At 49.8% G+C, this 25,031-nt stretch overlaps 1 protein-coding gene across 3 annotated transcripts; it reads right to left on the reverse strand.

Moving 5' to 3' along the window:
- Positions 1-51: 51 nt before the first annotated feature.
- On the reverse strand, positions 52-24,625 carry LOC144718834 (kelch-like protein 18). 3 transcript variants are annotated; one of them, XM_078594399.1, is made up of 11 exons: positions 24,376-24,625; positions 23,680-23,870; positions 20,411-20,541; positions 19,748-19,888; positions 19,189-19,387; positions 18,424-18,584; positions 7,295-7,431; positions 6,098-6,320; positions 4,486-4,590; positions 3,947-4,058; positions 52-3,150 (listed from the first exon to the last, which is right to left on the reverse strand). In XM_078594399.1, the coding sequence occupies exons 1-11, from the start codon at positions 24,608-24,610 to the stop codon at positions 2,764-2,766; spliced, it is 2,022 nt and encodes a 673-aa protein (XP_078450525.1). In that variant the 5' UTR covers positions 24,611-24,625; the 3' UTR covers positions 52-2,763. The 3 variants fall into 3 exon arrangements, with proteins under 3 accessions (XP_078450525.1, XP_078450534.1, XP_078450542.1); XM_078594408.1 differs by lacking the exon at positions 19,748-19,888; XM_078594416.1 differs by lacking the exon at positions 23,680-23,870 and having other exon boundaries at positions 23,912-24,496.
- Positions 24,626-25,031: the final 406 nt, after the last annotated feature.

Consider the following 25,031-nt stretch of genomic DNA (forward strand, 5'->3'; position numbering starts at 1 on the left):
TAATTCAACTAAAGGGTTATTCAAATAAAGAAACACGGTTTGATCAACATCTTAATTTTTAAAGCCTATATTTTTTCCTATTGCTAAATTATACTTGAACAGAGCCTCTGAAGTTCAATACATCCAAGTATGAATCATTACACACGACTTGTACCTTGCACTTTACACTTTCTTGAATTTTACACAAAGTTTGGTCCATTTAACCTACAACCAAGTGGACTTTTCAACATTCAATGCATAATTCGTACATACGGTATACAATCTCAACTAACATGACAAGCACGAACTTAAGAATCCATTGCAAAAACAGGATGCTGTCACATTGCACTTGTGCTGAGCAAATCTTATCTTTGAGCAGCACTCCTGTCAAGTAAAATAACACAAGTATTTGTACAAAACGCAAATATTGTCATGCAAGTTATGCAGCTTTATGATGAACAATTTGATTGACTTATTTTTAACAAAAGCTGTACCTACTTGAACATTTTACATGTAGCTGCATGTGAAATATATGCACAGCTGGCAGTGCTGCAAGCCTGTTGCTTTGCACCGTTTTCTGCTGTAATATTGAAATAGCTTGGAAGAAAATACTTTATTTGTCCATTGTTAATATAACCTGATCATTGCACGGTCTGAACCACTGGCAAGCTGTCAGGAATTCATGTTTATAGACACGAGTCACATATGTTGAACTTTTTTTGCACCGTACATAGCCAACCATACGAATCATAGATGCGGAAAAACCGGAGTCATGTGAAACTGCTTAAAACTTCTTTTTCGGAACTGTAAAAAGGAACGGCAACATAAAATCATCTTCCACTACTGCCGTTAGCATTTCACGGTGTAATCCTTTGGGCATTTGCCATGGTGCATGTGTCAGGTAGCCAGGTATTGTGCACAGTTGGCAATTCAGACAATGTCGAATACATCTGCAATTTCTACATGCCCACCATGTTGCTGGTCCCTCTATGTGAAGGTGTTTGATGACATCAAACTTCCCACATGTACATTATGCATAGAGAACCTCCAATTAATGTAGTGGTTACAGGCAGCAGTGTAGTTTCCCACAGATACACATTGACAAGTGCTCATCAACTCTGGACTTTTGTTTGAAACATTAGTAATGGTCAATTTGAAGGAACCTGCCCTCCTCAGCACCTCCCAGAAAGATGATAGTTTGCAATGGTTTCGTCCAGCTGAACCTCTCATGTGTGCGATGGCACATATGTGCTCTAACTGCTTGCTCGTACCTGTATCTGCTTCAGCAGATAAGTATCATGCATTGCAGTTTAATTATAAGTAAAGTGGTAATCACACACGTATACATCGCAATAAAATAATTACACTGAACAATGGTGAAGTGTCATGCAAGAACTAAGGATCTATTTCACAATATGGTATTGCCTTCGATAACAGTAAGCCAACAGGGTTGACTTGTGTTGTTTCAGCGACTGTAGGCAGACTATATAAACAATTCAAATATTGGCTCTATTATTGTTTGGAAGTTTTAACAGTCAATTCGACACCGATTTATTCATGTTAGATTATTTTTCTTCCAAAAGCCTGTAGAAAACATAATTAACTAACAAACAGAACCATTGTCGGTAAACAGTTTCATTAGAAATTATTTACGATGCAGTTATACTCTCGAGTCCAAATACAATGATTACATGGAGACTGTACACAAAAATACCTTGCCTCCTTGTAATCTGGCACGTGTTACACCTGTCAGATGGACTGGCAAATTTAGTTTGGCAAAACAATCTAAATCAGTGGTCAGTTCAAGTCATAGTTACCAAATGTGTGGTCTCCAACAGGTGTATGTGCCAGAAGTTTACTTTCGCATTTTAGTAATAACTTGAATATACCGCTTAGTGGCTATAGTTTTCCAGAGAGGCATATAGATACGAACGCATTTTACTTGGGGTAATTCATCAAAATTGGTGTATTTTGCTGTGTACTTGTAAATTGTCATGTCCAATTGAATAATTTCGAATGGACACTCATTTGTCATAGATGCAATGTACTAGCTGGGACCTAATCAATTGTACTGTTTCTTATAAATCCTAGAACACATCGTTGGCAACTTTTGAGACTGCTGCAAAAGCAGCACACAACAGAACATCCGGTTTTCTTTTACACTGCAGTTAAGCACGAACAGAAACAGGATATATATATATTTCAGATGGTTTGTAGAGCCTTCACCTATTCAAGCAGTTTTTGGTTTTACTCTATCACACACTGGACCATGCACAACGCACACTCATGCAAGCATTAAATATGTAATGCAGTTGAAAGTGTTTGGAATGAGTTTCAACGATTGTAAACATCCACATGTACACTATATGCTGCAAGACAACTATACGCGCACCATCTTAAGTCAGGTGCAGTATTGCTCTCAGCAAAGTTTTACAACGCATGTATGTTTCCGCATATGTGCACACTCAAAAACATATGTTCAATATAGCCTTATACTGATGGGGTAATTGCTGTTAGCAAGTACATACTACAGCCAGCACAGCATAAGGGGTGGTATGGCCAACGTTGATGTTCGTACACTTCACCAAGTACTCACATATAAGGCTAAATCAACCAGGGGGGGGGGGGGGGGGAGGCCCAATGCAGGTTCAGACACCAATTGCCACCAATTTTATCCATGACCAAGGTGTCGTGGCACCACTAATGCACCACTAATGCACCACCTCTCCCCACACACACACAGATGGGAGTAGACATCTATGAGGGAGAGAGCAGGCCTGCAGGTCACATAGTGAGAAAGGGAAGGCAGCCTGCCCCAACGCCGCCCGTGTGCCAGCTCATTTGGGCAGCCTGCCGCCATGTGTTGCTCTCAGGTGTGAAGCACTCAACCGTGCCGAGGTTGGCGTAGCCGTCGTAGCCGCCCAGCGCATAGAGCCGCCCCGAGCAGGCTGCAAGGGCCACGCGGCTGCGGCGTGCCAGCATTGGCATGAGTGCAGACCACTGGTCAGACGCCGTGTCATAGGTCTCGACCGACGAGAGGAACGCCGAGCCCGTGTAGCCGCCCACGGCGTACAGGCGGCCCGAGAGGGCGGCCGCACCATGTCGGCAACGCCTCTGCTGCATGGGCGCCGCTTTGTGCCAGCTGCCAGTGTGTGGGTTGTAGTACTCCACCTGCATGGCGCCACCACACACACCCACGCAAGCACAACCGTAATGTTAGTGTGGCGGTAGGTAGGATCCCTCATCTGCTCATATGAGAACACATATCAACCCCATAGTCGTAAATCAATATGCAGGAATCCATAGACGTGTACATGGATATACAAACAATGTTTCCACATATAATAATTTGCGTTGTTTGTTTCACAGGGAAGAATTTAAAGATCCCCTGATGTAATTCACAAAAGTAGGTCATTGTGTGCTGGCTGTCCAGGTTCGAATTTGCCGATTTAGAAAATTACCCATAAATTACTCGATTGACATTATACGTACCAATCATCGCCCCCTACTGACAAACTAATGCCCAGTGGCAGACTAATGCCCACCGAGTCACCTTGAGCCCACAGGAATAGCTGCCACTGGATGTGCCCTTTCAAATGTTAGAGATGAGATGTGCAGCAATCTGAGACTCCAGAATATAGAGGGCTATTTCAATAAATTATTATGGACTCGCATACATTTTACATACAGACCCATCCCTGCACACCAACCCATACACATGAATCCATAGACATGGGCCCATATACACAAACCCACACATGAACCATTCACACAGGCCTACACACCAACGACATACATGTAAATGCAAAACCGTTTCACTCTGAAAAAGTCCTTAATTATCCACTTTTGAGTAAGCCCTCAGCAAATGCAGATGTTAGATTCTGAATTAATGGTTAAATAAAAAAAACAATTAAGACGAACCGAGTGTGTGCTATCTGCTTTCTGCGTACGTGCGTGCGTCACAAACCGTGCTGAATATCTGCAGGCCGTCGTGCCCGCCCGTGACGTACACCCGGCCCTCAAAGAATGCTACGCCCGTCGCACTCCGTGGCGAGTTCATGGCCGTCACCATGGTCCACCTGAATGTGCGAGCACACAGGCGTTAACAGCTGAGCTGTGCGGGAGGGCATGCGCATCCTCACTCACATGGGATGAACGACTCTGGCTTTGAGACACGTGCCACGGATAAGGGCAAATTACAATAAATGTACAAATTAATGGAGTAATGTAGATGGATGGAAGTGACCAATTAACGGTCTTGTGAAATTTTGTTTCTAATTACCAATTACTTTGATCTGTGCAATTGAGATACCAATAAAACATTAAAGTAATGAAATTACCTATTTCAATTACATGTTATTTAGATACTACTCATATCTATCTCTATTGACATGCCCGCTCTGGCCTCGATGCATGTTCATGGGCCAGCCATCGCACTAAGAAGCGCAAGTACTTGCTTTTCTCCTGCTCTGAATACATGGATGTGTGTGTGTGCTCATCACGCACTTGTCAGCCTCGGAGGAGTAGCACTCCACGGAGCTGAGCGACGACACCCCATCATAGCCCCCGCACACATAGATCTGCCCGTCCAGCACGGCCACTCCCATCGCGCTGGGAAGAGAAAGGGGGGAAGCATGACGATCGTTGGGGCAGCTTTCACTATTGTTTAAAAGTAATGTTCTGTAACGCTAAAGGCTGTTCTTGTAAATACAGGAGACCCTTGAATATCGCGGGTTTATCATTCGGGGTTTTAACCTATCGCGGGCAACATCTTTGGATACCAATTTAGCTATCGCAGGGGTTAGTTTTGGCATTTTGCGGGTATGCTGTGAATGGAAGTGGTGCAGTGCGGGCTGGACGTGAGGCAGTCACCTCATCCTTTGCCATGCTCGCATCTCGCGGACAAAGACCCATCCCCGTAGAGCCTATTAAAAGACTGTTGGGGCAAGTGCCGTTAGCAAGCGCCTATGAAGGCTGGCACGGCATACAAGAGGGTGGATAATCAGCACCATGCCTGGCTGCCTTTGTCTCTCCAGTGGCAATGTTTACACACCACAACATGTATTCATTTAGGGCTGAGTCCTAGCAGAGGCCCAGGATCAATTCAGATCGTCACTGGCGTTTAGCGTGAGCGAGAATTTAACTTGGGTCTCCGGGTTCGTAACACAGCGTGCTAACCGTAGCACTACCGCAGCACTACCGCTCCCTTCTCGCAGACAAACACACACACACCCGCCGCTTTGGATCATCATCAGCAAGTACAGTAATTTATTCAGTATTTATACAATTTATTGTCCAGGAATGTGTTTTGTATAGGGTATTTAAATGGTTATTTGAATTATTTAGTTTTTAGTTTATTTGGCATACAGTACAGTACTTGTTTAAATTGTCACGTGTCTATTTTTGGTTGCCGTGTACCTAACCCCATTATTTAGGTAAGTATTGAATATCGCGGTTTTGGCCTTCGCAGCACTTTCCAAGAATGTAACCCCTCCCAATATTCAAGGGTCTCTTGTATACCTCAATTACCTTGTGTCAATACAGTAGAAACTGGATGTAAACACACCTTATATAATCACAATTCTGATAAGAAACAGATCCTTTTATTATACTGGTGGGGGGGAAGGCGATAGGTAATGTCTGATCCAAGCATACTACTTTGGATATAAGTACTTACTCCCAAGGGTGTACTTATATGCAGTTTCAACTGTACTGTTGCATAAAGTAATCAATGTTGCTGCTAACAGCTATATTAATAGTCATCTCATAACTAGTATATGTAACATTAGAAAGGCCATAGTAGACACTGCTGCAAATGGAAAATGTTCATGCATTGGCTGTGAATCGTCTGCCACAAAAAAACATAGTGATCCCGAGTGATCTTTAAACTGGCCGTTAGAGCGAGTGCTGTTAGCGAGCACCTATGAAGGTCAGCACAGTGCATTAAGGGGGTTTGTGTGTCCAGCATCATGCCCAGCCGCCTTTGTCTCCCCGGTGCCAATGTTTACACAAAACACCAGATACTCTACTCGTTTGAGACCCAGTCGACCAAGAGGAGGTTCGGGACCAATTCTGATATTCGCCACCGATTACCGCTTCCCACAAAAACCATGGTCACCTGCGCTTGCTATTCATACTGGCGACCTTGGTCCAGGTATTTGTGTCGGGATCGTACACCTCCACGCTGGACAGCCGCTCCTGCCCATCCGAGCCCCCCACCGCGTACAGCCGTCCGCCCAGCACGGCCACCCCCACACGGCTACGCGGTGACCCCATTGGGCAGCATGCCTCCCAGCGGTTGGTCAGCGGATCGTAAACCTCCACCATGGTCACCGCATCCCCTGAGCAAATACACGAGAGGGGGACTTCAAGGGATAAATTATACCGACTGTTATGAAGTCTTCTTCTGTCGCACGGCTGATGTAGATGCAGAGCAACATCTACAATTTTTCATTCAGGTGGTCAAGTCAGATAACCGCGCAAGGAGCAGCGGAGTGTGATGCACTGCAACGTGCGTAAACGTGATGTCTGATTCAATGTGATGTGAGTTGCAGCAATGCTTTATTAATTGCAATCTTTTTCCAGGAAAATCCCTTGCGATGGAACATCTCATTTGCAAGAGTGTCCAGGGTGTCAAGTGACACATGTATACCAAAAACATAAACACATTATAAAATATACAACTCATACAGTACACGTTTATACAAGGTCAAAAACATTTATATATGAACATCTCACTGCCGGTGCATAAAGAATGTTCTTTTAGAGTTGAGGTGCAGTCATATTTCTCTTGTCTTGAGATGGGATCGTATGTAGACCCCATCTGTAAGATTCACAGTGATACGAGACGTATACATACACAGCTCTTTTGTTAATCCACTGCTGGATGAGGGCCTCTCCACACCATGTGGATCATGGAGGTTATTTGACTATGGTTCACTACAATGATCCGCTTGGATTAATTAAGGTGGGAGGGATGGATGTGGAAGCTTACAGCATAGAAGTGCAGTACAACAATGGATTTTTCTGCACTATATGCTGCCCAACCTGAGTGTGCATGATGGTCACCCACCCACGCCATATCCATGCTCGACTCAGCCTCCGAGGTCTGACAATATTGTGCACTTTCTGTGTAATTCGGTCAAAGTGCAACATATTATAAAATGTTATAAAATGTTAAAAGCAGGCAGCTGGTGACACTGCTGGGATAGTGGATGCCAATCGCTGACTCTCACCCAAGATTAAACAAGGTTCTTTGTATTTTGTCAGCTATCTCAGCCTCCCTGCCCATTCCTCCGCCCGCTGTTAACTCTACCGGCAGAGTTGAGGCCCCCGACAGCGTAAACGCGGCCAGCCAGGGAGGTGCAGCAGCGCGGCCGGGTCTTGTACGCCGGAAGAACTGGCCGCCGGTCCGGCATCAGGTGATAGTCCTTCGCTTCATCCAATAGGTCCCTAGAACATGTATACAGTGAGGGAAAAAAGTATTTGATCCCCTGCTAATATTGTACGTTTGCCCACTGACAAAGAAATGATCAGTCTATAATTTTAATGGTAGGTTTATTTGAACAGTGAGAGACAGAATAACAACAAAATCCAGAAAAACGCATGTCAAAAATGTTATAAATTGATTTGCATTTTAATGAGGGAAATAAGTATTTTACCCCTCTGCAAAACATGACTTAGTACTTGGTGCAAAACCATTGTTGGCAATCACAGAGGTCAGACGTTTCTTGTAGTTGGCCACCAGGTTTGCACACATCTCAGGAGGGATTTTGTCCCACTCCTCTTTGCAGATCTTCTCCAAGTCATTAAGGTTTCGAGGCTGACGTTTGGCAACTCGAACCTTCAGCTCCCTCCACAGATTTTCTATGGGATTAAGGTCTGGAGACTGGCTAGGCCACTCCAGGAGCTTAATGTGCTTCTTCTTGAGCCACTCCTTTGTTGCCTTGGCCATGTGTTTTGGGTCATTGTCATGCTGGAATACCCATCCACGACCCATTTTCAATGCCCTGGCGGAGGGAAGGAGGTTCTCACCCAAGATTTGACGGTACATGGCCCCGTCCATCGTCCCTTTGATGCGGTGAAGTTGTCCTGTTCCCTTTAGCAGAAAAACACCCCCAAAGCATAATGTTTCCACCTCCATGTTAGACGGTGGGGATGGTGTTCTTGGGGTCATAGGCAGCATTCCTCCTCCTCCAAACACGGCGAGTTGAGTTGATGCCAAAGAGCTCCATTTTGGTCTCATCTGACCACAACACTTTCACCCAGTTGTCCTCTGAATCATTCAGATGTTCATTGGCAAACTTCAGACGGGCATGTATATGTGCTTTCTTGAGCAGGGGGACCTTGCGGGCGCCGCAGGATTTCAGTCCTTCACGGCGTAGTGTGTTACCAACTGTTTTCTTGGTGATTATGGTCCCAGCTGCCTTGAGATCATTGACAAGATCCTCCCGTGTAGTTCTGGGCTGATTCCTCACCGTTCTCATGATCATTGCAACTCCACGAGGTGAGATCCTGCATGGAGCCCCAGGCCGAGGGAGATTGACAGTTCTTTTGTGTTTCTTCCATTTGCGAATAATCGCACCAACTGTTGTCACCTACTCAACCAGCTGCTTGGCGATGGTCTTGTAGCCCATGCCAGCCTTGTGTAGGTCTACAATCTTGTCCCTGACATCCTTGGAGAGCTCTTTGGTCTTGGCCATGGTGGAGAGTTTGGAATCTGATTGATTGATTGCTTCTGTGAACAGGTGTCTTTTATACAGGTGTAGGGGTTATTACGGGGAGAAGGGCGGACAGGAAACACAAGGGTGTCTGCACCCACACACGGGTGTCTACATCCACGTCCGCATCCGTTAACCACTGGGGGGCCATGGGGGCTCTGTGATCCCCCATAACTCCACCCCTCGGAGGGGATTCCTATAAAAGGCGGGGAGCCAGAGAGCTCGGGGCCAGTGTGGAAGAAGCTTACCAGTGAAGTCTGAAGACCGGCAGAATAGGCCCTGGGACTTCCCTGTCTCGCTGCCCTTGTCAGGGCCGAGCTGGGCAAGCCAGTGGTGCGGTCCCAAGAGCTTCCGGACCTCTGCTCTTGTAAGAGCAAGGCTGGGTTAGCTGGGTGCCGGGATCCGTGCTTTACCAGGGCCGGATCAGACAGCCCCCCATAGCACTATTAGAGGAGGACTGGGAACAGGACAGGGGGAATAGTGCTAGGGGTGTTTTCCCATCTAGTACGGGTGAAGGGGCCGTTACCCCTTCAAGTTGTAATAAACGACTGGACCACGATGTCTGGCTCAGTGTCCTTTATTCGGTTCGTGCTGTACACCCACACGGCTGTCTTTACTCTGTAGCTTCTCCTCGGTGCTGACTCCAATGTCGGCCCGATCCACAACAGCAGCTCCGCTGCTGTTTCTCTCACACAGCCCCCCTTGGCTGTACTCGCTGCAACTCCTCTCCCTCCGCAGCTCTGACAGCCTCTTGCTGTCTCTCTCTCTCTCCGCAGCTCCTCCTGGCAGCCACACCGCTGCCTCTAACATGCAGCCCTCTCTCTCTCTCTCTCTCCGCAGCTCCTCCTGGCAGCCACACCGCTGCCTCTAACACGCAGCCCTTCTGGCTGTCTCCTCTGCAGCTGCACACCACTCCGCAGCTTCCTCTTATCTTCGGGGTTGGCTCCCGATGGCCGTCGGCGCCCCCCCTCTTCACACTCGCCCGCGTGGCCTCACTCTTTTCCGCTCACACCCCGACTGCCTTCCCCTTCCGGTTTACCCGCTTAAGGACCCGAACCTTCCCCCCACGTCACATGACTCCACCCCCCGTGACGTCACATCCGGAAGGTCGCTTACGCCCGCATTACACCACCCTCCCCCGTAGAAAAATCCCAGCCGACCTCGGCTGACCAATAGCAAATCGTAATGCGGCGAACCGAGCTTCCCCCCCTAAAGGACACTAAGCATACAATGTAACAGCAAGAACAACAACAACAACGCAATTAACATCAACGAACGTACAAAAAGCATGCAATAAATACAACTGTAAGAAAAAAATAACAAGACAACAACGATCAACGAAACGTAAGCGATTTGGAACGTGTGCGGGTCGCCGGCCCGTCCCGGACGGTCGGCGGCCCACTCGCAGAACGGGAACGCGATGAAAGTCGAGGAATGACAGGGGGTAATCCCCCTGTCGCAGCTGGAAGTCCACCGCCGTCCCGTGTCTCTAAAGAGTTAGTCTTGGGCTTGTCCTGTGACCGTGCCCGCAGCTGGGTCGGAAGGGCCGCAGGGCTCGAAGGTCCCGCAGACCTGGCAGGCGTCCTCCGAGCAGGGCCCCTCGTCCCCCGCAATGTCACGGCCGGCCTGTCTGTTTCGGAGGATCTTTAGCCGACTTGACCGGTGCCGAGGCCTCCTGCTGCGGCGGAGCCGGGAAGCGGGCCCAGCAGTCTCTGGCGTAGTGGCCCCTACGCCCGCAGCGGAAACATTCGGCCTCGTTGCGCCGAAGCGCAGGCCTCGCCTCCTGACGGCCCCGTTCTGGTAGCGCCGCGCGCGGTCTCGGCCCGCCGCGTCCCGTCCATGGAGCGGAGGCGGCCGTCAGTTGTTGAGGGCCCCGGTCATCCGGAACATAGACAGCCTGCGCAGGGTTCCACCCCAGCGCATCCCCTTCTTTGACGGGCCCCCCCGTCCACGCCGTCACTTGTTTCCAGCGACGGAGGTTGAATTGCGCATCGAGACACTTAGCAGCCGTCCGGGAAGTTAGCTTCTCATGCCCACACACAGGCATGGGGATCCCTAGATCCCGAGACAGCTCCAACATTTTCCCTAATATGAGAGGCTCGAGCAGGTCCTGTGGCGTCTCAGGATAAGCTGCCATGGCCAGCTCCAGCACCGCACCCCTGAACGCCACGGGCGACTCCTCTGGTGCTCGTTGTCGTTGAGCGAATCGCCGATGCGCATCATCTGGTGGCTCATAAGCATCGGCCATTTCTTGAAAAACACCACATAAAGTTGCCTTCTTATCGGTCGTTATGGAACGGAAGAATCGGACAGATTCGTCGTCCAGGAGAGTCGGCAACACCTCCAAAGCCTCCGCATCGGTCCATCTTGCTGTGCGTACCGCCGCCAAGAAGCGGCAGGCGAACGCGCTCCAGTCCCCACCGACGGAAAATTCTTTAACCGTTGTAAGGTGGCGACTCCGACTCCTCTTCCCGCCGTCTTCCAATGGTGGTGGTTGTGATGGCAAATTCAAAATGGCGTCGGCCCGCGGCGTGGCCAAGATGGCGGTTTGGCGCCACGGAGCGCGCAAAATGGCGGCCTCTTGCCGCGTGGGCAATGGCGGCGGCAGGACAGGCAACGTGGCGGCCCGCGGAGCACCAATTGCATCATCCATCGTCCCTGGCGCGACGAGATGGCATAGATGCGCCAGGACGTCCTTAAGTGCCTCCAGTTGTACCGCCATCGCTTGCCATCGTTGATCCGCGTCTGATGATGTCGGCGGACCCGCCACCGCGCCAACATCCTCCACTCCCGTTCCCGTGGTCGCCTCAGCCGGGCTCTCCTCCACCACCCCAACAGGATCCGTGGTTGGAGGGAGTTCGTCGTCGTCGGACGAAGAAGCCGATGCAGGCGCCGGATTAACTTTCTTCCTCACTTGTTTCGACATGCCGTTGCACTTCCGACACCAGTGTAATAAACGATTGGACCACGATGTCTGGCTCAGTGTCCTTTATTCGGTTCGTGCTGTACACCCACACGGCTGTCTTTACTCTGTAGCTTCTCCTCGGTGCTGACTCCAATGTCGGCCCGATCCACAACAGCAGCTCCGCTGCTGTTTCTCTCACACAGCCCCCCTTGGCTGTACTCGCTGCAACTCCTCTCCCTCCGCAGCTCTGACAGCCTCTTGCTGTCTCTCTCTCTCTCCGCAGCTCCTCCTGGCAGCCACACCGCTGCCTCTAACATGCAGCCCTCTCTCTCTCTCTCTCTCCGCAGCTCCTCCTGGCAGCCACACCGCTGCCTCTAACACGCAGCCCTTCTGGCTGTCTCCTCTGCAGCTGCACACCACTCCGCAGCTTCCTCTTATCTTCGGGGTTGGCTCCCGATGGCCGTCGGCGCCCCCCCTCTCCACACTCGCCCGCGTGGCCTCACTCTTTTCCGCTCACACCCCGACTGCCTTCCCCTTCCGGTTTACCCGCTTAAGGACCCGAACCTTCCCCCCACGTCACATGACTCCACCCCCCGTGACGTCACATCCGGAAGGTCGCTTACGCCCGCATTACAAAGTATTGTACTGCCCTTGAGTTTAATAAAAGAGTGTGCCTCGACTCCGTCGTCAGTCTCCCTGGAACTCACTACATCTGGCGTCAGAGGTGGTCAAAAGAATGGATACGAGATTGACAACTCGTACCCAAGACCCCGGAGAGGACGACAGCTTGGAAGAGGCGGTGCAAGATATCGCCGCCGACGTACCTGGCCAACCACTGCCGGCTCCATCACCTTCAGGGCAGTTGGAGAGAACCGGGACGTCGGCTGATGAGTTGGCGTTGGCCCACTCCCGATTGGCGGAGCTCCTATATGCAGCGGCCGCCATGCTGGAGCAGATAACCCACCTGGGGCCGGGGGGAGCGGCGCAGCGTGAAGACGGACAGCGCCCGCCAGAAACTCCCGCCTTTGCAATGGCCCGGAGGCTTGAACTTCCCGCCACGGGTACAGTAGGAGCCGAGGGAGGGGCCTCAGCACGTCACGCGGGCGACGGGGCCCAACCAGCAAGCACCACGTCATCGGCGGGGGAGGGTCGCAGTGGCTACCTATCAGCGGTCGCCAGGTCATCAACAGCGGACAACTGCACCGACCAAGCCGAAACCAGCGCGTCACCGATGGCGCGACCACCATTAGGGTCCGCCATTGCTCCCCATACAGTCCATGGAGACAGTACGCGAGCTGGGCGATCGTCGGAGACGGAGCCGACATTTCAGCAACGCCTGCCGGCCCTGCAGGAACTCGTATCAAGCGGCGGCGATGGGGGTGGGTTTCAGCGCCGTTTCCTCGCCCACCAAGAGATGGCTGGGTGGACGGACGAGGCGCTGCGTGCTCTTCCGGCGATGCTGGATAGCGACGCCCTTGGCACCCTCACCGCTGCACCCAGGTCGGCATGCTCCACACTTCGGTCGGCGCTGCAAGTGCTGGCCACGGCTTATGGGCCGCCTTCCGATTGTCGCCAGCTTTTCTACGAGCGGCAGAGGGGCGACAAGGAGTCACCACTCGCGTACCGCACGGCCCTGTTGGCGTTGGCGAAGGCGGCCTTCCCGCACATGGACGAGGAAGGGGTGGACGCGATGGTGGCCGAAAAAATTGTGCTGTTGGCCGACAACTTGAACTTCGTCATCCTGGCGCAGGATGATGCGGACATGTCTTCATTGCGGGCTGCAAGGCACATCCATGCCAACCTGATTTCCCAACAGAGGAAGGCCAACAAGGCAGCTGCGGGTCACACCGTGACGGCAACCACCTCCGAATCCGAGGGGGTCTTCGCTGCGGGCTGTTCTGCGGGATGGCGGTCTGGCGGGCGACCGCCTCGGGACGCACCGAGCCACCGAGAGCAGCCCAAGTCTTCTGGAGCACTCGTCGTGTGCTACAACTGTGGCCTCCGGGGCCACGTGGCTTCGGGATGCCGGGCTCCTCGACAGCGCGGAGCAAGAACTGGGGCTGAGGACGGCCCTCTTCAAAAGCCTCCACAACATCCTCCGGCAAGTCGTGGCACCCCACATGTTCGGCCTGCACACACACCCACTTCTTTCTCACATGCCCCGACACACGATTCTCGGGGTTCGGGGGCTGGTGCGTCGGGTCGCAGCTTGATGGGGAGGGCGCTCCAACCGGGCCAATAGTCCGAGTTGGCTCACCGTGTTGTGGCTGCGTCGGCGGGGTCGTCCGTTGTCATGAGGCACATTGATGGGGTGGAAGTACGGGTATTGATCGACATGGGAGCATCGGCGACTATCGTTTCCGATTTAATTTATAATATCCTGCCCGTTCAGAGTCGCCCGTTGCTCCCCGTCGACATACCGTGTTACGCTGCAAACGGGGGCTCGTTAGGTATCATCGGCCAAATTGGAGCGCAAATATCTATTGGGGATATTAAATTATCTGGGCCGGTGTTGGTCTCCTCCTCTCTGGCAATTCCGTGCCTGTTGGGGATGGACTTTTTGGCCAAAATGCCTGTCAAAATTTTGATTGACCAGGGATGCATCGAACTTCCATCAGGCCGACGTATAACGTTCTTGCCCTCCACCCCTGCCTTGCGTACACCCTGTGCAACGGTACAGGCGCTCGTTGCTCGAACGGTGCGCGTATCCCCGGGGACACAGATGCTCGTGCCCCTGCGGTTGCGTCGACCGTTCGCTAAAGGGGTCTTAGACCAGGGCATTTTGCTGGGGCCGTCTAGGGCCGGCGTGAATGGGCCAGATTTGGTGGCGGCCCAGACAATTGTTAAAGGGGATGAGGACCCGTTCATCGCGGTCCTCAATGTCGGGACACGGACGGCGGTGGTTTCCCAAGGAACCGTGTTCGCACACGCGATTCCGGTACCTGCGGAAACGCCGATCATTGGCCAGGTGGCCACCGCTTCTCAGCCGCAACTGCAGTCAGAACATGACGAGGGTTGGCTGGAGGCGCTTTGTGCTGAGACACCTGACCTATCTGACTCACAGCATGCTAAATTGCGTACCCTTTTGCGAGAATTTTCCAACGTCTTTAGTAATCACAAATATGATATCGGATGTACAAAATTGCTGCGCCACCATATTGACACCGGTGACAACGCTCCTATCCGCCAAAATCCTTTTCGGTTAAGTCCCGCCGAAAAAGATCATGTCAAATTGGCTGTAGATGACATGCTGGCTTCTGACATTATTTCTCCCTCAACCAGCCCTTGGGGTGCACCCATAGTGTTGGTTAAAAAGCAAGATGGGTCCCTAAGGTTCTGTGTTGATTTTCGGCGGATGAATAAAATCTCGGTGGCTGATGCTTACCCGCTTCCTCGAATGGACGAATCTCTGGATGCCCTGGCTGGATCACGATTCTTCTCCACCTTGGATTTGCTGTCAGGCTTTTGGCAACTTCCTTTGGATGACAAATCGAAGCCCAAAACGGATTTTCGAACACCGCACAGCCTCTTCCAATTTAATCGTTTGCCTATGGGGCTCCACTCAGCTCCCGCAACGTCCCAGCGCCTAATGGAATTGGTTCTTGCTGGCTTGCAATGGAAGGTCTGTTTGATTTACCTAGACGACGTGATCGTATTTAGTAGGACATTCGAGGAACATCTTGATAGGCTTCGGGCCGTCTTTCTCAAAATGCGCGCAGCTAATTTGAAGTTTAAACCACAAAAAATTAACCCGTAAAAACAAAGTTTTTCAATATAAATCTATTATATGCGTGGCGGCTAGAGTCCTCTCGTCCTCTGGCTTGAGATGGCTGCCACCTATGGGTCAGATGATTGCCTGCCACCATTAAGCACTTGGTAATTAAATATAATTTTTTTACCTAAAAAGTGTAAAATTTTAGAAAAAAATTTTCACGAAAACAAATTGTCACGCACGAGTCTGTGTGCAAATTGTCAGCTCGATTGGATCACGGGAAGTGGGTTAAAAAACGACCGAAAGATTTGCACGGTCAAGTGAACTTAATATAAAGGATTTAAAAATGCCATTTGCTCCGCGAATCTGTGAGATATTTGGGTCACATCGTTGGACGGTCAGGTATCTCAACCGATCCCGCCAAAACGCGTTGTGTCAGCTCCTGGCCGACTCCCACCTCGGTGGGGGAGGTTAGGAGCTTCATCGGTTTTGCTTCATATTACCGGCGGTTTGTCGCGGAGTTCGCTTCCATCGCTAAGCCGTTACATGCCTTAACGGCAAAGGGGGTGAAATTTCATTGGGGGCCGGAAGAGGAGGCCGCTTTTAACTCTCTTCGTGATGCCTTGGTGGGGGCCCCGCTGTTGAGTTACCCCGATTTTTCTCTACCTTTCGTGCTCGACACGGACGCGAGCAACACAGGGATTGGGGGCGTGCTTTCCCAAGTTGTTGGTGGCGTGGAGCGCGTTGTGGCTTACGGTAGTATAGTATTGTCTCCTGCCGAGCAAAGATACTGCGTCACCCGCCGTGAACTGTTGGCTATTGTTTTCTTTATTCAACAGTACCGGCCATATCTGTACGGCCGGCATTTCACCGTCCATACAGATCATGCGGCATTGCAGTATGCCCTGCGTATTCACCAGCCATCGGGGCAATTATCCCGATGGCTGGAGATCATTCAGGATTTCGATTTCGAAACAACATATCGCAAGGGGATTCGCCACACTAATGCCGATGCCGTCGCGCCTGCCGGCCACTTCAAATTGCACTTGTTTCTTGGGCTCGGAGCGTTGCAAATCTGCGAGCGACGGCCAGGATTGGGTCCTTGTGGCTGCCATTGAGGCTCCTTCGGGCGTTGGCCCTATTGAAATGGGAGGGAAGGATTCCCGACTGGGGTTGTCAGGTGTGGAGTGGGGGTGCCTCCAAAAATGGAGGATACTTCCCTCCTGGCGCTACGGCGTCGCGCGGGAGGATCCGGTCAGGGGTGGTCGGGCGTTGACTCATGGGGGTTGTGCCAGGGCCTCCTCATGCATTGGGACGGGACGATCCGCCGCCACAGGCTGGTGGTGCCTTCCACGTTGAGGGGTAGGGCCGTATGGGCTGCTCATGAGCGGCTCCTGCACCTGGGCACCCACAAAACCCTTGCCATGCTCCAGCTTAATTTCTTTAGGCCGGGCATGGCAAGGGATGTGGACGATCTCTTGCAGTCTTGTACCCAGTGTGCTCAACGGAAGCCGCCAGCAAGGGGAGCCAGCCCACCGCTCCAGTCTATTTCGGTCTCCCGGGTTAATGAGCTTGTCGCTCTTGATATTTTGGGGCCGTTTCCTTCCACGCCTAGGGGTAATAAGTACCTACTGGTTGGCGTGGAATATTTCACACGATGGCCTATGGCTTGGCCCCTCGCCAACCAGTCGGCAGCAGCCGTTGCGGAGGCTTTTGTCCAGGGCTATGTCCTCGACAAGGGCGCTCCGGAACGGTTGTTGACCGATCAGGGAAAGAACTTCACTAGTTCCCTTTTACACGAGGTGTGTGAGCTTCTCGGTACGAAGAAAATTCGTACTTCCCCTTACCACCCACAAACAGATGGGATGGTAGAACGCCTGCATAGGACTATTACGTCCATGCTATCACACCAGGTATCTGAGTCCCAAACCGATTGGGATCTTCAGATCCCGGGAGTTCTGGCAGCTTACAGGATGGCTCCTCACGCGGCGACCGGATTCTCGCCATTTTTTTTTATGTATGGCCGCGAAGTTGACCCGCCTGTCGCGACCCAGCTGAGAATTTCCACACCACACGCTAAGTCCAAATTGGCTGACCATGTTAAATTTAATATCCTCAAGTTGGCTGAGGCGCGGGAGGCGGCTATTCAAAACTTTGACTCCCTTTAAGAGTGTGCTCCTAATCTCAGCTCGTTACCTGTATAAAAGACACCTGGGAGCCAGAAATCTCTCTGATTGAGAGGGGGTCAAATACTTATTTCCCTCATTAAAATGCCAATCAATTTATAACATTTTTGACATGCGTTTTTCTGGATTTTGTTGTTATTCTGTCTCTCACTGTTCAAATAAACCTACCATTACAATTATTGACTGATCATTTATTTGTCAGTGGGCAAACGTACAAAATCAGCAGGGGATCAAATACTTTTTTCCCTCACTGTATATAGAGTCAGAAAACAAGGAGATATTTCTGGACCCACCTCTTGTTAAATAGATGTGGCTACTTGTCACATGCCTACTCCGGTCTAACAGCGACCCGGAAAAGATTCAGTAAGAAATTAAGCTGGAGCTACAGCAAGGTTATTTGGCTTGTAACCTGAGTCTTTTTATTTTATTCCCTTTGTCTTGTGGCCTTTGGAGAATGGCTGTTAACTTGACCGATATCTCCTTGCAGTGGTCTTTCCACTTCTCTCTGTCTGTTCCTGCGATTTGCAAGTGAAGACAGATTCCAACCCATCCACACTTTGGCATCCAATCACTGTGGTGTTATTTTTCACCTAATACCTTCAAGTCACTACCCTTTGCAGTCAGTGACCATTCATCCTGGTCATGTTTCTGAATATACTGTAGGTTCCTGTACTTAACCTGCCGAAGAACCCCCGATTCTCTGTCTAATATTTTCCAGGCTTATAATTGTTTGCCCTTCATGAGAAATATTAATAATTATCTGGATGGCTTTAATTTGAAAGGTATTGATTCTCCATTGTTATTCTTAAAAAAGGGATTTGAGGGCCAGTAAAGCGATAACACCCAGACCCACTGCTGTATTAGTGCAATGTTGCCTGATTTAGCGAGCGCGGGGGGGATGGGGGCGGAAGGTCACGGTACCTGCACTTGTGGCAGGCACGTATGAGCTCGTCCTGCTGCACACGGTCGGTCAGAAAGTGGGGGCGGCACAACGGGAGGCGCACGCATGTGAGCAGGTCCGGGAGTAGCGGCGCACGGCCCTCGCGGTCCCTCCGCACCCACGCCAGCATCGCCTCAAACACCTGCGCGCGCCAGCAGCAAACAATATGCACGGCGCACACACCCATGAACCACATATGCACACAGAGTCAATCATGCATCGGTGTGTGTGTACAAATACCTTTGACCAAATCACCTGGAATGCACCCCAACTCGGCAAATCTCAGAAGCTATAAACAAGAGCCCAGTTAACTGACCAACATACATGCCTGGTTGTTATAGGTGGCTGCGTTGTGGACAGCAGTGTAGTACATCAATAACCATTGTTGCACTTTAATTGAATTCTCCCACACCTATGCTCCCTGTCTTCAACAACCTTCACTGACCGATATGGAAAAGCATGGTCAAACACCCGCATGACTCCCATGGCATGGGTAGGCCTTTATCCAGAATTGGATTGTCAAAAGGCTCTTCTGAGAAACATGATGCGTATAAATAAGTTACACACAAACACAAACCCACGACATGCACATGACATGAGCTCGAGTAAACTACGACAGGTCAGATTGCACAGTTTGACCGTGGCAAGGTCTGCCGGACCCATACCCCGCCGTCGCCACCTCCCGCTCATCCTCTTTTCCCCTGCACACGGAACCATCAGGTACCGTGCGCGCGCGCACCCCCCACCTGTTCCTCTCCCTCTACGTGCAGCTCGTCTCGTGCCGCCAGCTCCAGCAGCTCCTCCCCAGGGAGGCCCAGGAACTCCTCGCCCGTGGACGTCTCCACAAAGTGCTGCTGCAGGAATGAGTTGGCCGTGTCGTAGAGCGCAGGACACATCATTGCCTCCGCGAACGAGCGCACGCCCAGAACGTTCTTTGGGTGCAACCTGCAGCAGGAGATGGCAGCAGCGAAATAAACAGCCAGTCCTCTGTATCTAAAAAGCGTAGAACCCTGTTGACCTTACTCCCTCTAAAAGCGACATTCAATCTGTACCACCCCGCTAAATTCCCTCAGTGTATTGGGATCTGCATACTTGTGGCGATCTTGCCACATGGCCATGCATACAACAATTTAAACTCAGTCATAATGTCCTCCACAACTCGGCTAGGAGATCATTACCAACTGAGAGCAATCTACCACCATACTGCTTTAACACACTTGCCGACCACCTGTGCTACACCAAACTCGCCCATACTGTGTCCCGGACCAGATCCCCATAGCATCCCCGTTCCTCAGCACCCCTCACCTCTCCTTTAGGAAGTGACAGCAAGCATCCTTTACGGCATGAAGTTGCAGGAAGGAGGCCGCCATCAGCAGGGCCTGCACATTGTGTTGGTCGATGGCCACACGCCCATTGTAAGCGAAGTTAATCAGGGCTTCGAGTGCACTGCAGTCCACACAATGGCAGAGATTCAGCCCAGCTCCACCGACGTGCACTTATCCCATAAGTCGGTGTCAACCACTGCTCCTGCAATATATGCTCATCACTCTCACCATCTTTAAGATTCTTCGTGGACTCACTCCTGCCTGCCTCTTCAGTAGTTTTGTTAATTATTTACTGCAATTACATATTGTGTACCTGATGACATTGTGTTATAAACAATGTAAATTTTAAGGCTGCAATTACTAAAGACTTATGGCAGGCTTATGTTGACTGAAGTTGAAGAGCATTTAAGGAGCCATTATTTGTACTGGCAGTAGAGCAAAGCACAAAAACGAAATGATACAGTTGTGACATTTGGTTACAATGTTATGAAATACTGATATCATGACAATCATTGTGGAAATTAAATATTACATTATATCGTGGCAGCCCTAATGTCGACATGCTTAACGATTGCAGTTAAATGGTGATTGTGAACATGGGCTGTGTGTGGGGTAATATGATGGGGCACGTGAGCCCCCGCACCTGGGGTCCGTGCCCTGCATGACGATCTCTTCGCGCTTGCTTTCAGCCATGTCAGTGGTGAACATCGCATGGAAGTAGGGGATGGAGGCAGCCAGAACCACGCGGTGAGCGCTGTACTTGTGCTCCCCAACCTGCAAGCGACACAGGACACACGCAGTAGGTAAAGGTGCAGCCCTGCAATTTCTTGCTCACACCATTGCTGTTGGAAGGGCCTCCACTAGAGAAAGCTCTAGAGAGCTCCTCTGGAGAGTGTTTTAGTATATTCCTCCACACTGGCCAGACGTCTCGATAGAGATGAGTACCCAAACGCTGCCCCACAAAACACGACCTGTGAATATACAAACTATTGTGTATTGTTTGAAAACCACTTGGTTGAATGTTAAAGAGAGTATTTGCATTTTAATTAACTTCTCCATGTGAAGCATCTATGCGTGGTTGGAAGATTATAAATTACACTAATGACTAAACTGCATAGAATGCTGCGAGTCATTTAAACTTTCCCTGAGCCAGTTTGTTCGTTCCATGACTGGAACCACTTGGAATATCTTTGATGCATCACATATGTTGTCTTAATAAAAGCTTACTAACTTTAAAATGTTTAATAACGTTCCAAGACAATGCCACATACAGGTTATGTTGGAAACATATATCTCAATTATAGTAATATTTCCGACCCTGCCTTGATATAAGGGTTGAATTTAAACATCTATGGTTTTAAACATTGTAGAATAAATACCCAGTCACACATACTGCTGGATTAAAGTGTGTATTTTACACTGAAGATGTATGTACAAGCATACAATATTTGGATAAACTGGAAGACATGGGCTCTACATAATTATCAGTGTTCTGCAAGGTCTATTTTTGTAAAACAGTATCAGTTTCATTTGTATTTGTTCTTTTGAAGTCCAATTTCTCCAGCACATCTGCAGTTCTTTTAAAATGCACGTTTAAATGCTTTTTTATTGACCTAAAACCTTTTGCAAAAACAATCACATCTGGTCTACTGTGCAAGTCCTTTTTTTCTAAATTCCAACATGATTTAAAACTAATGCTTTCAAGAGAAATAAACATTTTTATATTAGTTTAACACGTAGACTTTCGTGACCTATATTAGTCATAATAAAGGTTTTTGGGTTAGATCGCGTAAGTATAAATGTGTCGTAACCCTCCACCACCCGACACAGCCAGTAAGGTTTGTTATGTAAACAACTCGCCAATTAGTTACTACTTCAGCCCACCAGTGTATTGGAGAGAAAATACAGAATCGCCCGATGATACTGGATGAAATTACAGCGAAACGTCGTATTCAAATTGTAAATGTGGATTTACTCTCCAACACACCGGTGGGCTGAAGTAGTAACTAATTGGCGAGTTGTTAACATAACAAACCTTACTGGCTGTGTCGGGTGGTGGAGGGTTACGACACATTTATAATTACCCGATCTAACCCAAAAAAACATTTATGAACTCCTTAATATACAAAAAAAAACACTTGAATTCAGAAAAACAAATGCCACCATGTGATGGTTAAGCTACATAAGTGTGAACATATAGACATGATTTTGCAAGAGAAAACGTAAGTTATCATTTAATTATAGTAAATGTTAATTGCCATTGATGTCAATGCCTGCAAAACTTTATAAGCTTAAATAAATAACTCAAGTGGCAAGTGGAAGCACCTGCTAACGTCGTGCAAGGCCATCAATGCACTAGTTCTCTATCTCATAATTATTTTCACTCTCAGCTACCGTAAAAGTAATCTGCGTTCCATCACCCCTTCAGTTTGTTTTTGCTGTAAACAAAGGGTCATGATTCAGGGCATGTTTTTGGTTGCCATTCAGGGTTAAGAAGCTTAGCTGTAAATTTTTCCACAAAGTTTTTTCCATCTCAACAGCCAGCTCGCTAGGGCGAGAGCTGCCTTATTATGACCGCTGTTCAATCGGGTCCAAACCTAACCACACTGGCCACGAACTGGCTCTATGAGCACATAACTACTAAACATTCCCATCGCAGATTTTGAGTAGCTCTAATGGTGATCGCGAAACAAGTAGCGGTGTCGTATAGCCAGTATAAGTGGTTGATTGACCAGTTGTGAAAAAAAAACGTGAGCATTTGGATCAATATCAACACTAAAAACAGATCAGTGTTTGCTTTATCCGCTGTAATTATTATTCGATAGCAATAAATTACCCACATTAGGTGCTGGAATACTTGGTCTAATTGGTAAGGGAACAGGCATTACAGTTTTTAGACTGTAAACATATGTGGGTTGTAAGTGAGAAGTGTATGTGTGAGTTAATCCATCCCATTAGATCCAGAAGATATCCAGCAAATATCTTGCACACACGATGTTTTTGTTTGACAAAGGAGGGTTGCGGGATGAGGGTAAAATACTGGTGCAGTATTTGCAACCATTATCCTCTCCATTTGACCTTCGTGCACCATTCACTGTTGTTTCTCAACGCTAATCCACCCTCCCCTTCACGTCCCCTACTGAGTGGAATAACCCAACTAAACACGCTCATCACAAGTGGCGTGGTACCAGTAAGTCACTGGCATCACTTGCGATGGACAGGCACGGGCCTGACAAGAAACACCCCTCAACCCTCCAGTGCACACACACCCGCCTGAAAAAACCCTTCACTACAAAATACACAAGCACATTTCCCTTACCGTGAATGATGCACACACCTTAACCACTAAAACACCTCACCCTGGGTGACAATGATATATCACCCCATGTGACACCTAACTCAGCGTGATGTATACATCTGGCCCACTATGACAGTGACACCCCTCACGACGTGTAGCAGTGACACACACTGCACCATATGACTGATAATTTTCCTCCCACACGAACAAAAGCGCGTATTAATATAATGGGCCAAATATCCCATTGGAGGACCCTCCTGTGTCTTAATACTCAATGAGAGGTTGCTGGATAAACAGTGAACATTGACTTATTAATACACACTTTGGGTGACATTGACACGAACCTCACCCCGTGTGCCACAGACACCTCGTCCCGGGCGCATCCCACCCGCGTGGCACATACACATACTTCAACCCCTTGGATACATTAGTGGAAGGCGCCTTACAAATGAATGTAAATTATCTGAAATACACACCTTGGTCCAGGTGAAACACACACATACCTGACCCCGTTTGGCACAGGCACACCTCATTTCGCGTAACACACACACCCCCACCCGTCACCACGTGTGACACTCTTTAAACACCCGCACCACTCGCCCCGGTCACCTCACCCTGAGGGTGACGTCGCATAGCTTCCCCTGCCGCCGGATCTCTTCCATGACGCCGAAGCCCTTGACAGCGAGGTCGTCCACGCTGAAGTGCACAATGTCGTCCTCGAAATCGTCGGCCATTGTGAACCTGCCCCGCGTTCTCGCCCGACCCCGCATGAAAGGGGCGTCCCGGGCACGAAGCTCGGCCTTTTCTGCGATTACAAAATAGCAAGCACACGACCGACTCGTCCACCTTTTTAACCGCGGAGTCGTTCGCAGCGACGACAGCAGAGCGGCAGCAGCAGGGGTTGAATGAGCAGCGAGACGGCGACTCGAGTCGAGAGACAAGACACCCCGGCGGCGTCAAATGAACGCTGCGCCGCCGCCGCCTTTGCGAATCGCTGCAACAGCTGACAGCAGTGCCGCTGATGCAGCAGCTTCTGACGTCTTAAATGTTAATGCTGCTGTGTTGATGACAGCCGCTACCGCTGTTGTATGTGGTGTAGCTGCTATTGCAGCTATCTGCGCTGATGCTATATCCGCCGCCGTTGCTATTGCTGCGGCTATTTCATCTGTTGTCCTTGCTGCTGTAATAGAAGCAGCTGTTATAGTCGCCGTGATTGTTTGCTGATGCCGCTGTAGCCGATAATTCGTATTGTTACTATTTAGCCGCTGATGTTGCCTTAGCTGCTGTTGATTTCCCCACGGTTCTATTACTTTGATCGTGACAGGAGTTGTGTTGTTGTAGTTGTGTTGTTGTTGTTGACCGGAGCAGCGGTTCCACGCGCCGCTCAGCTGATCGCGGCCCGCGCGCGCGCCACTCTTCCGGTCCCGCGTTTCGTGGCTTCCGGGAGGAAACGCGGCGTTCGCGTTCCGCACCCAGGGATTTGGTTCCGGTCTCGGGAGCTGCCCGCAACGTGGTTTCGCCTGCGCGCCCAGGCAGTGTCTCCATTGACTGCGGCGTCAACGTTAGAAGGAACGGAGCCAGTGCCAGGATTAGGAGTTTAGTTAAGTGTTAGGAGTGGGGGTTATACTGGTAGGAACGAAGTGGACCAGCCTACAATAGATTATATCGTCCGTCCGTCCGACCGTCCGTCCGACCATGTAGCAACATCGCCCCCTACTGCAAACACTTGGCAGGACCCTACAAAAACCTTTAGACTCAGTGAGGCTTTCCTGGCTAAACAAGTGTAATAATACATTATGTTTATATTCTTTGGTTATTCGTTCCTACCAGCCCACCCCGCAGGGTCCTGTTTGTAAGGGAGCAAGGCTTAACCCACGGAAGCTTGACTCATTTTCTGAGGTTGCTCTGTTAAGTTGATCAGTAGGGATGCGATGTTGATGTTTTGTTTCCCCAATTTAGTATATTG

This window comes from Lampetra planeri, chromosome 1, assembly GCF_965212315.1.
Source record: "Lampetra planeri chromosome 1, kcLamPlan1.2.h2, whole genome shotgun sequence".
Lineage (NCBI taxonomy): Eukaryota > Metazoa > Chordata > Hyperoartia > Petromyzontiformes > Petromyzontidae > Lampetra > Lampetra planeri.

Excerpts from the sequence above, each read along its gene's own strand:
- LOC144718834 (XM_078594399.1), bottom strand. The coding sequence starts at position 24,610 with ATGGAGACACTGCCTGGGCGCGCAGGCGAAACCACGTTGCGGGCAGCT. Across the intron at positions 6,321-7,294 it reads CGGGGGCCTCAACTCTGCCG|GGGATGCGGTGACCATGGTG; the intron begins GTAGAGTTAACA and ends GTATTTGCTCAG. Across the intron at positions 3,151-3,946 it reads GCCTGCAGATATTCAGCACG|GTGGAGTACTACAACCCACA; the intron begins GTTTGTGACGCA and ends GGCGCCATGCAG.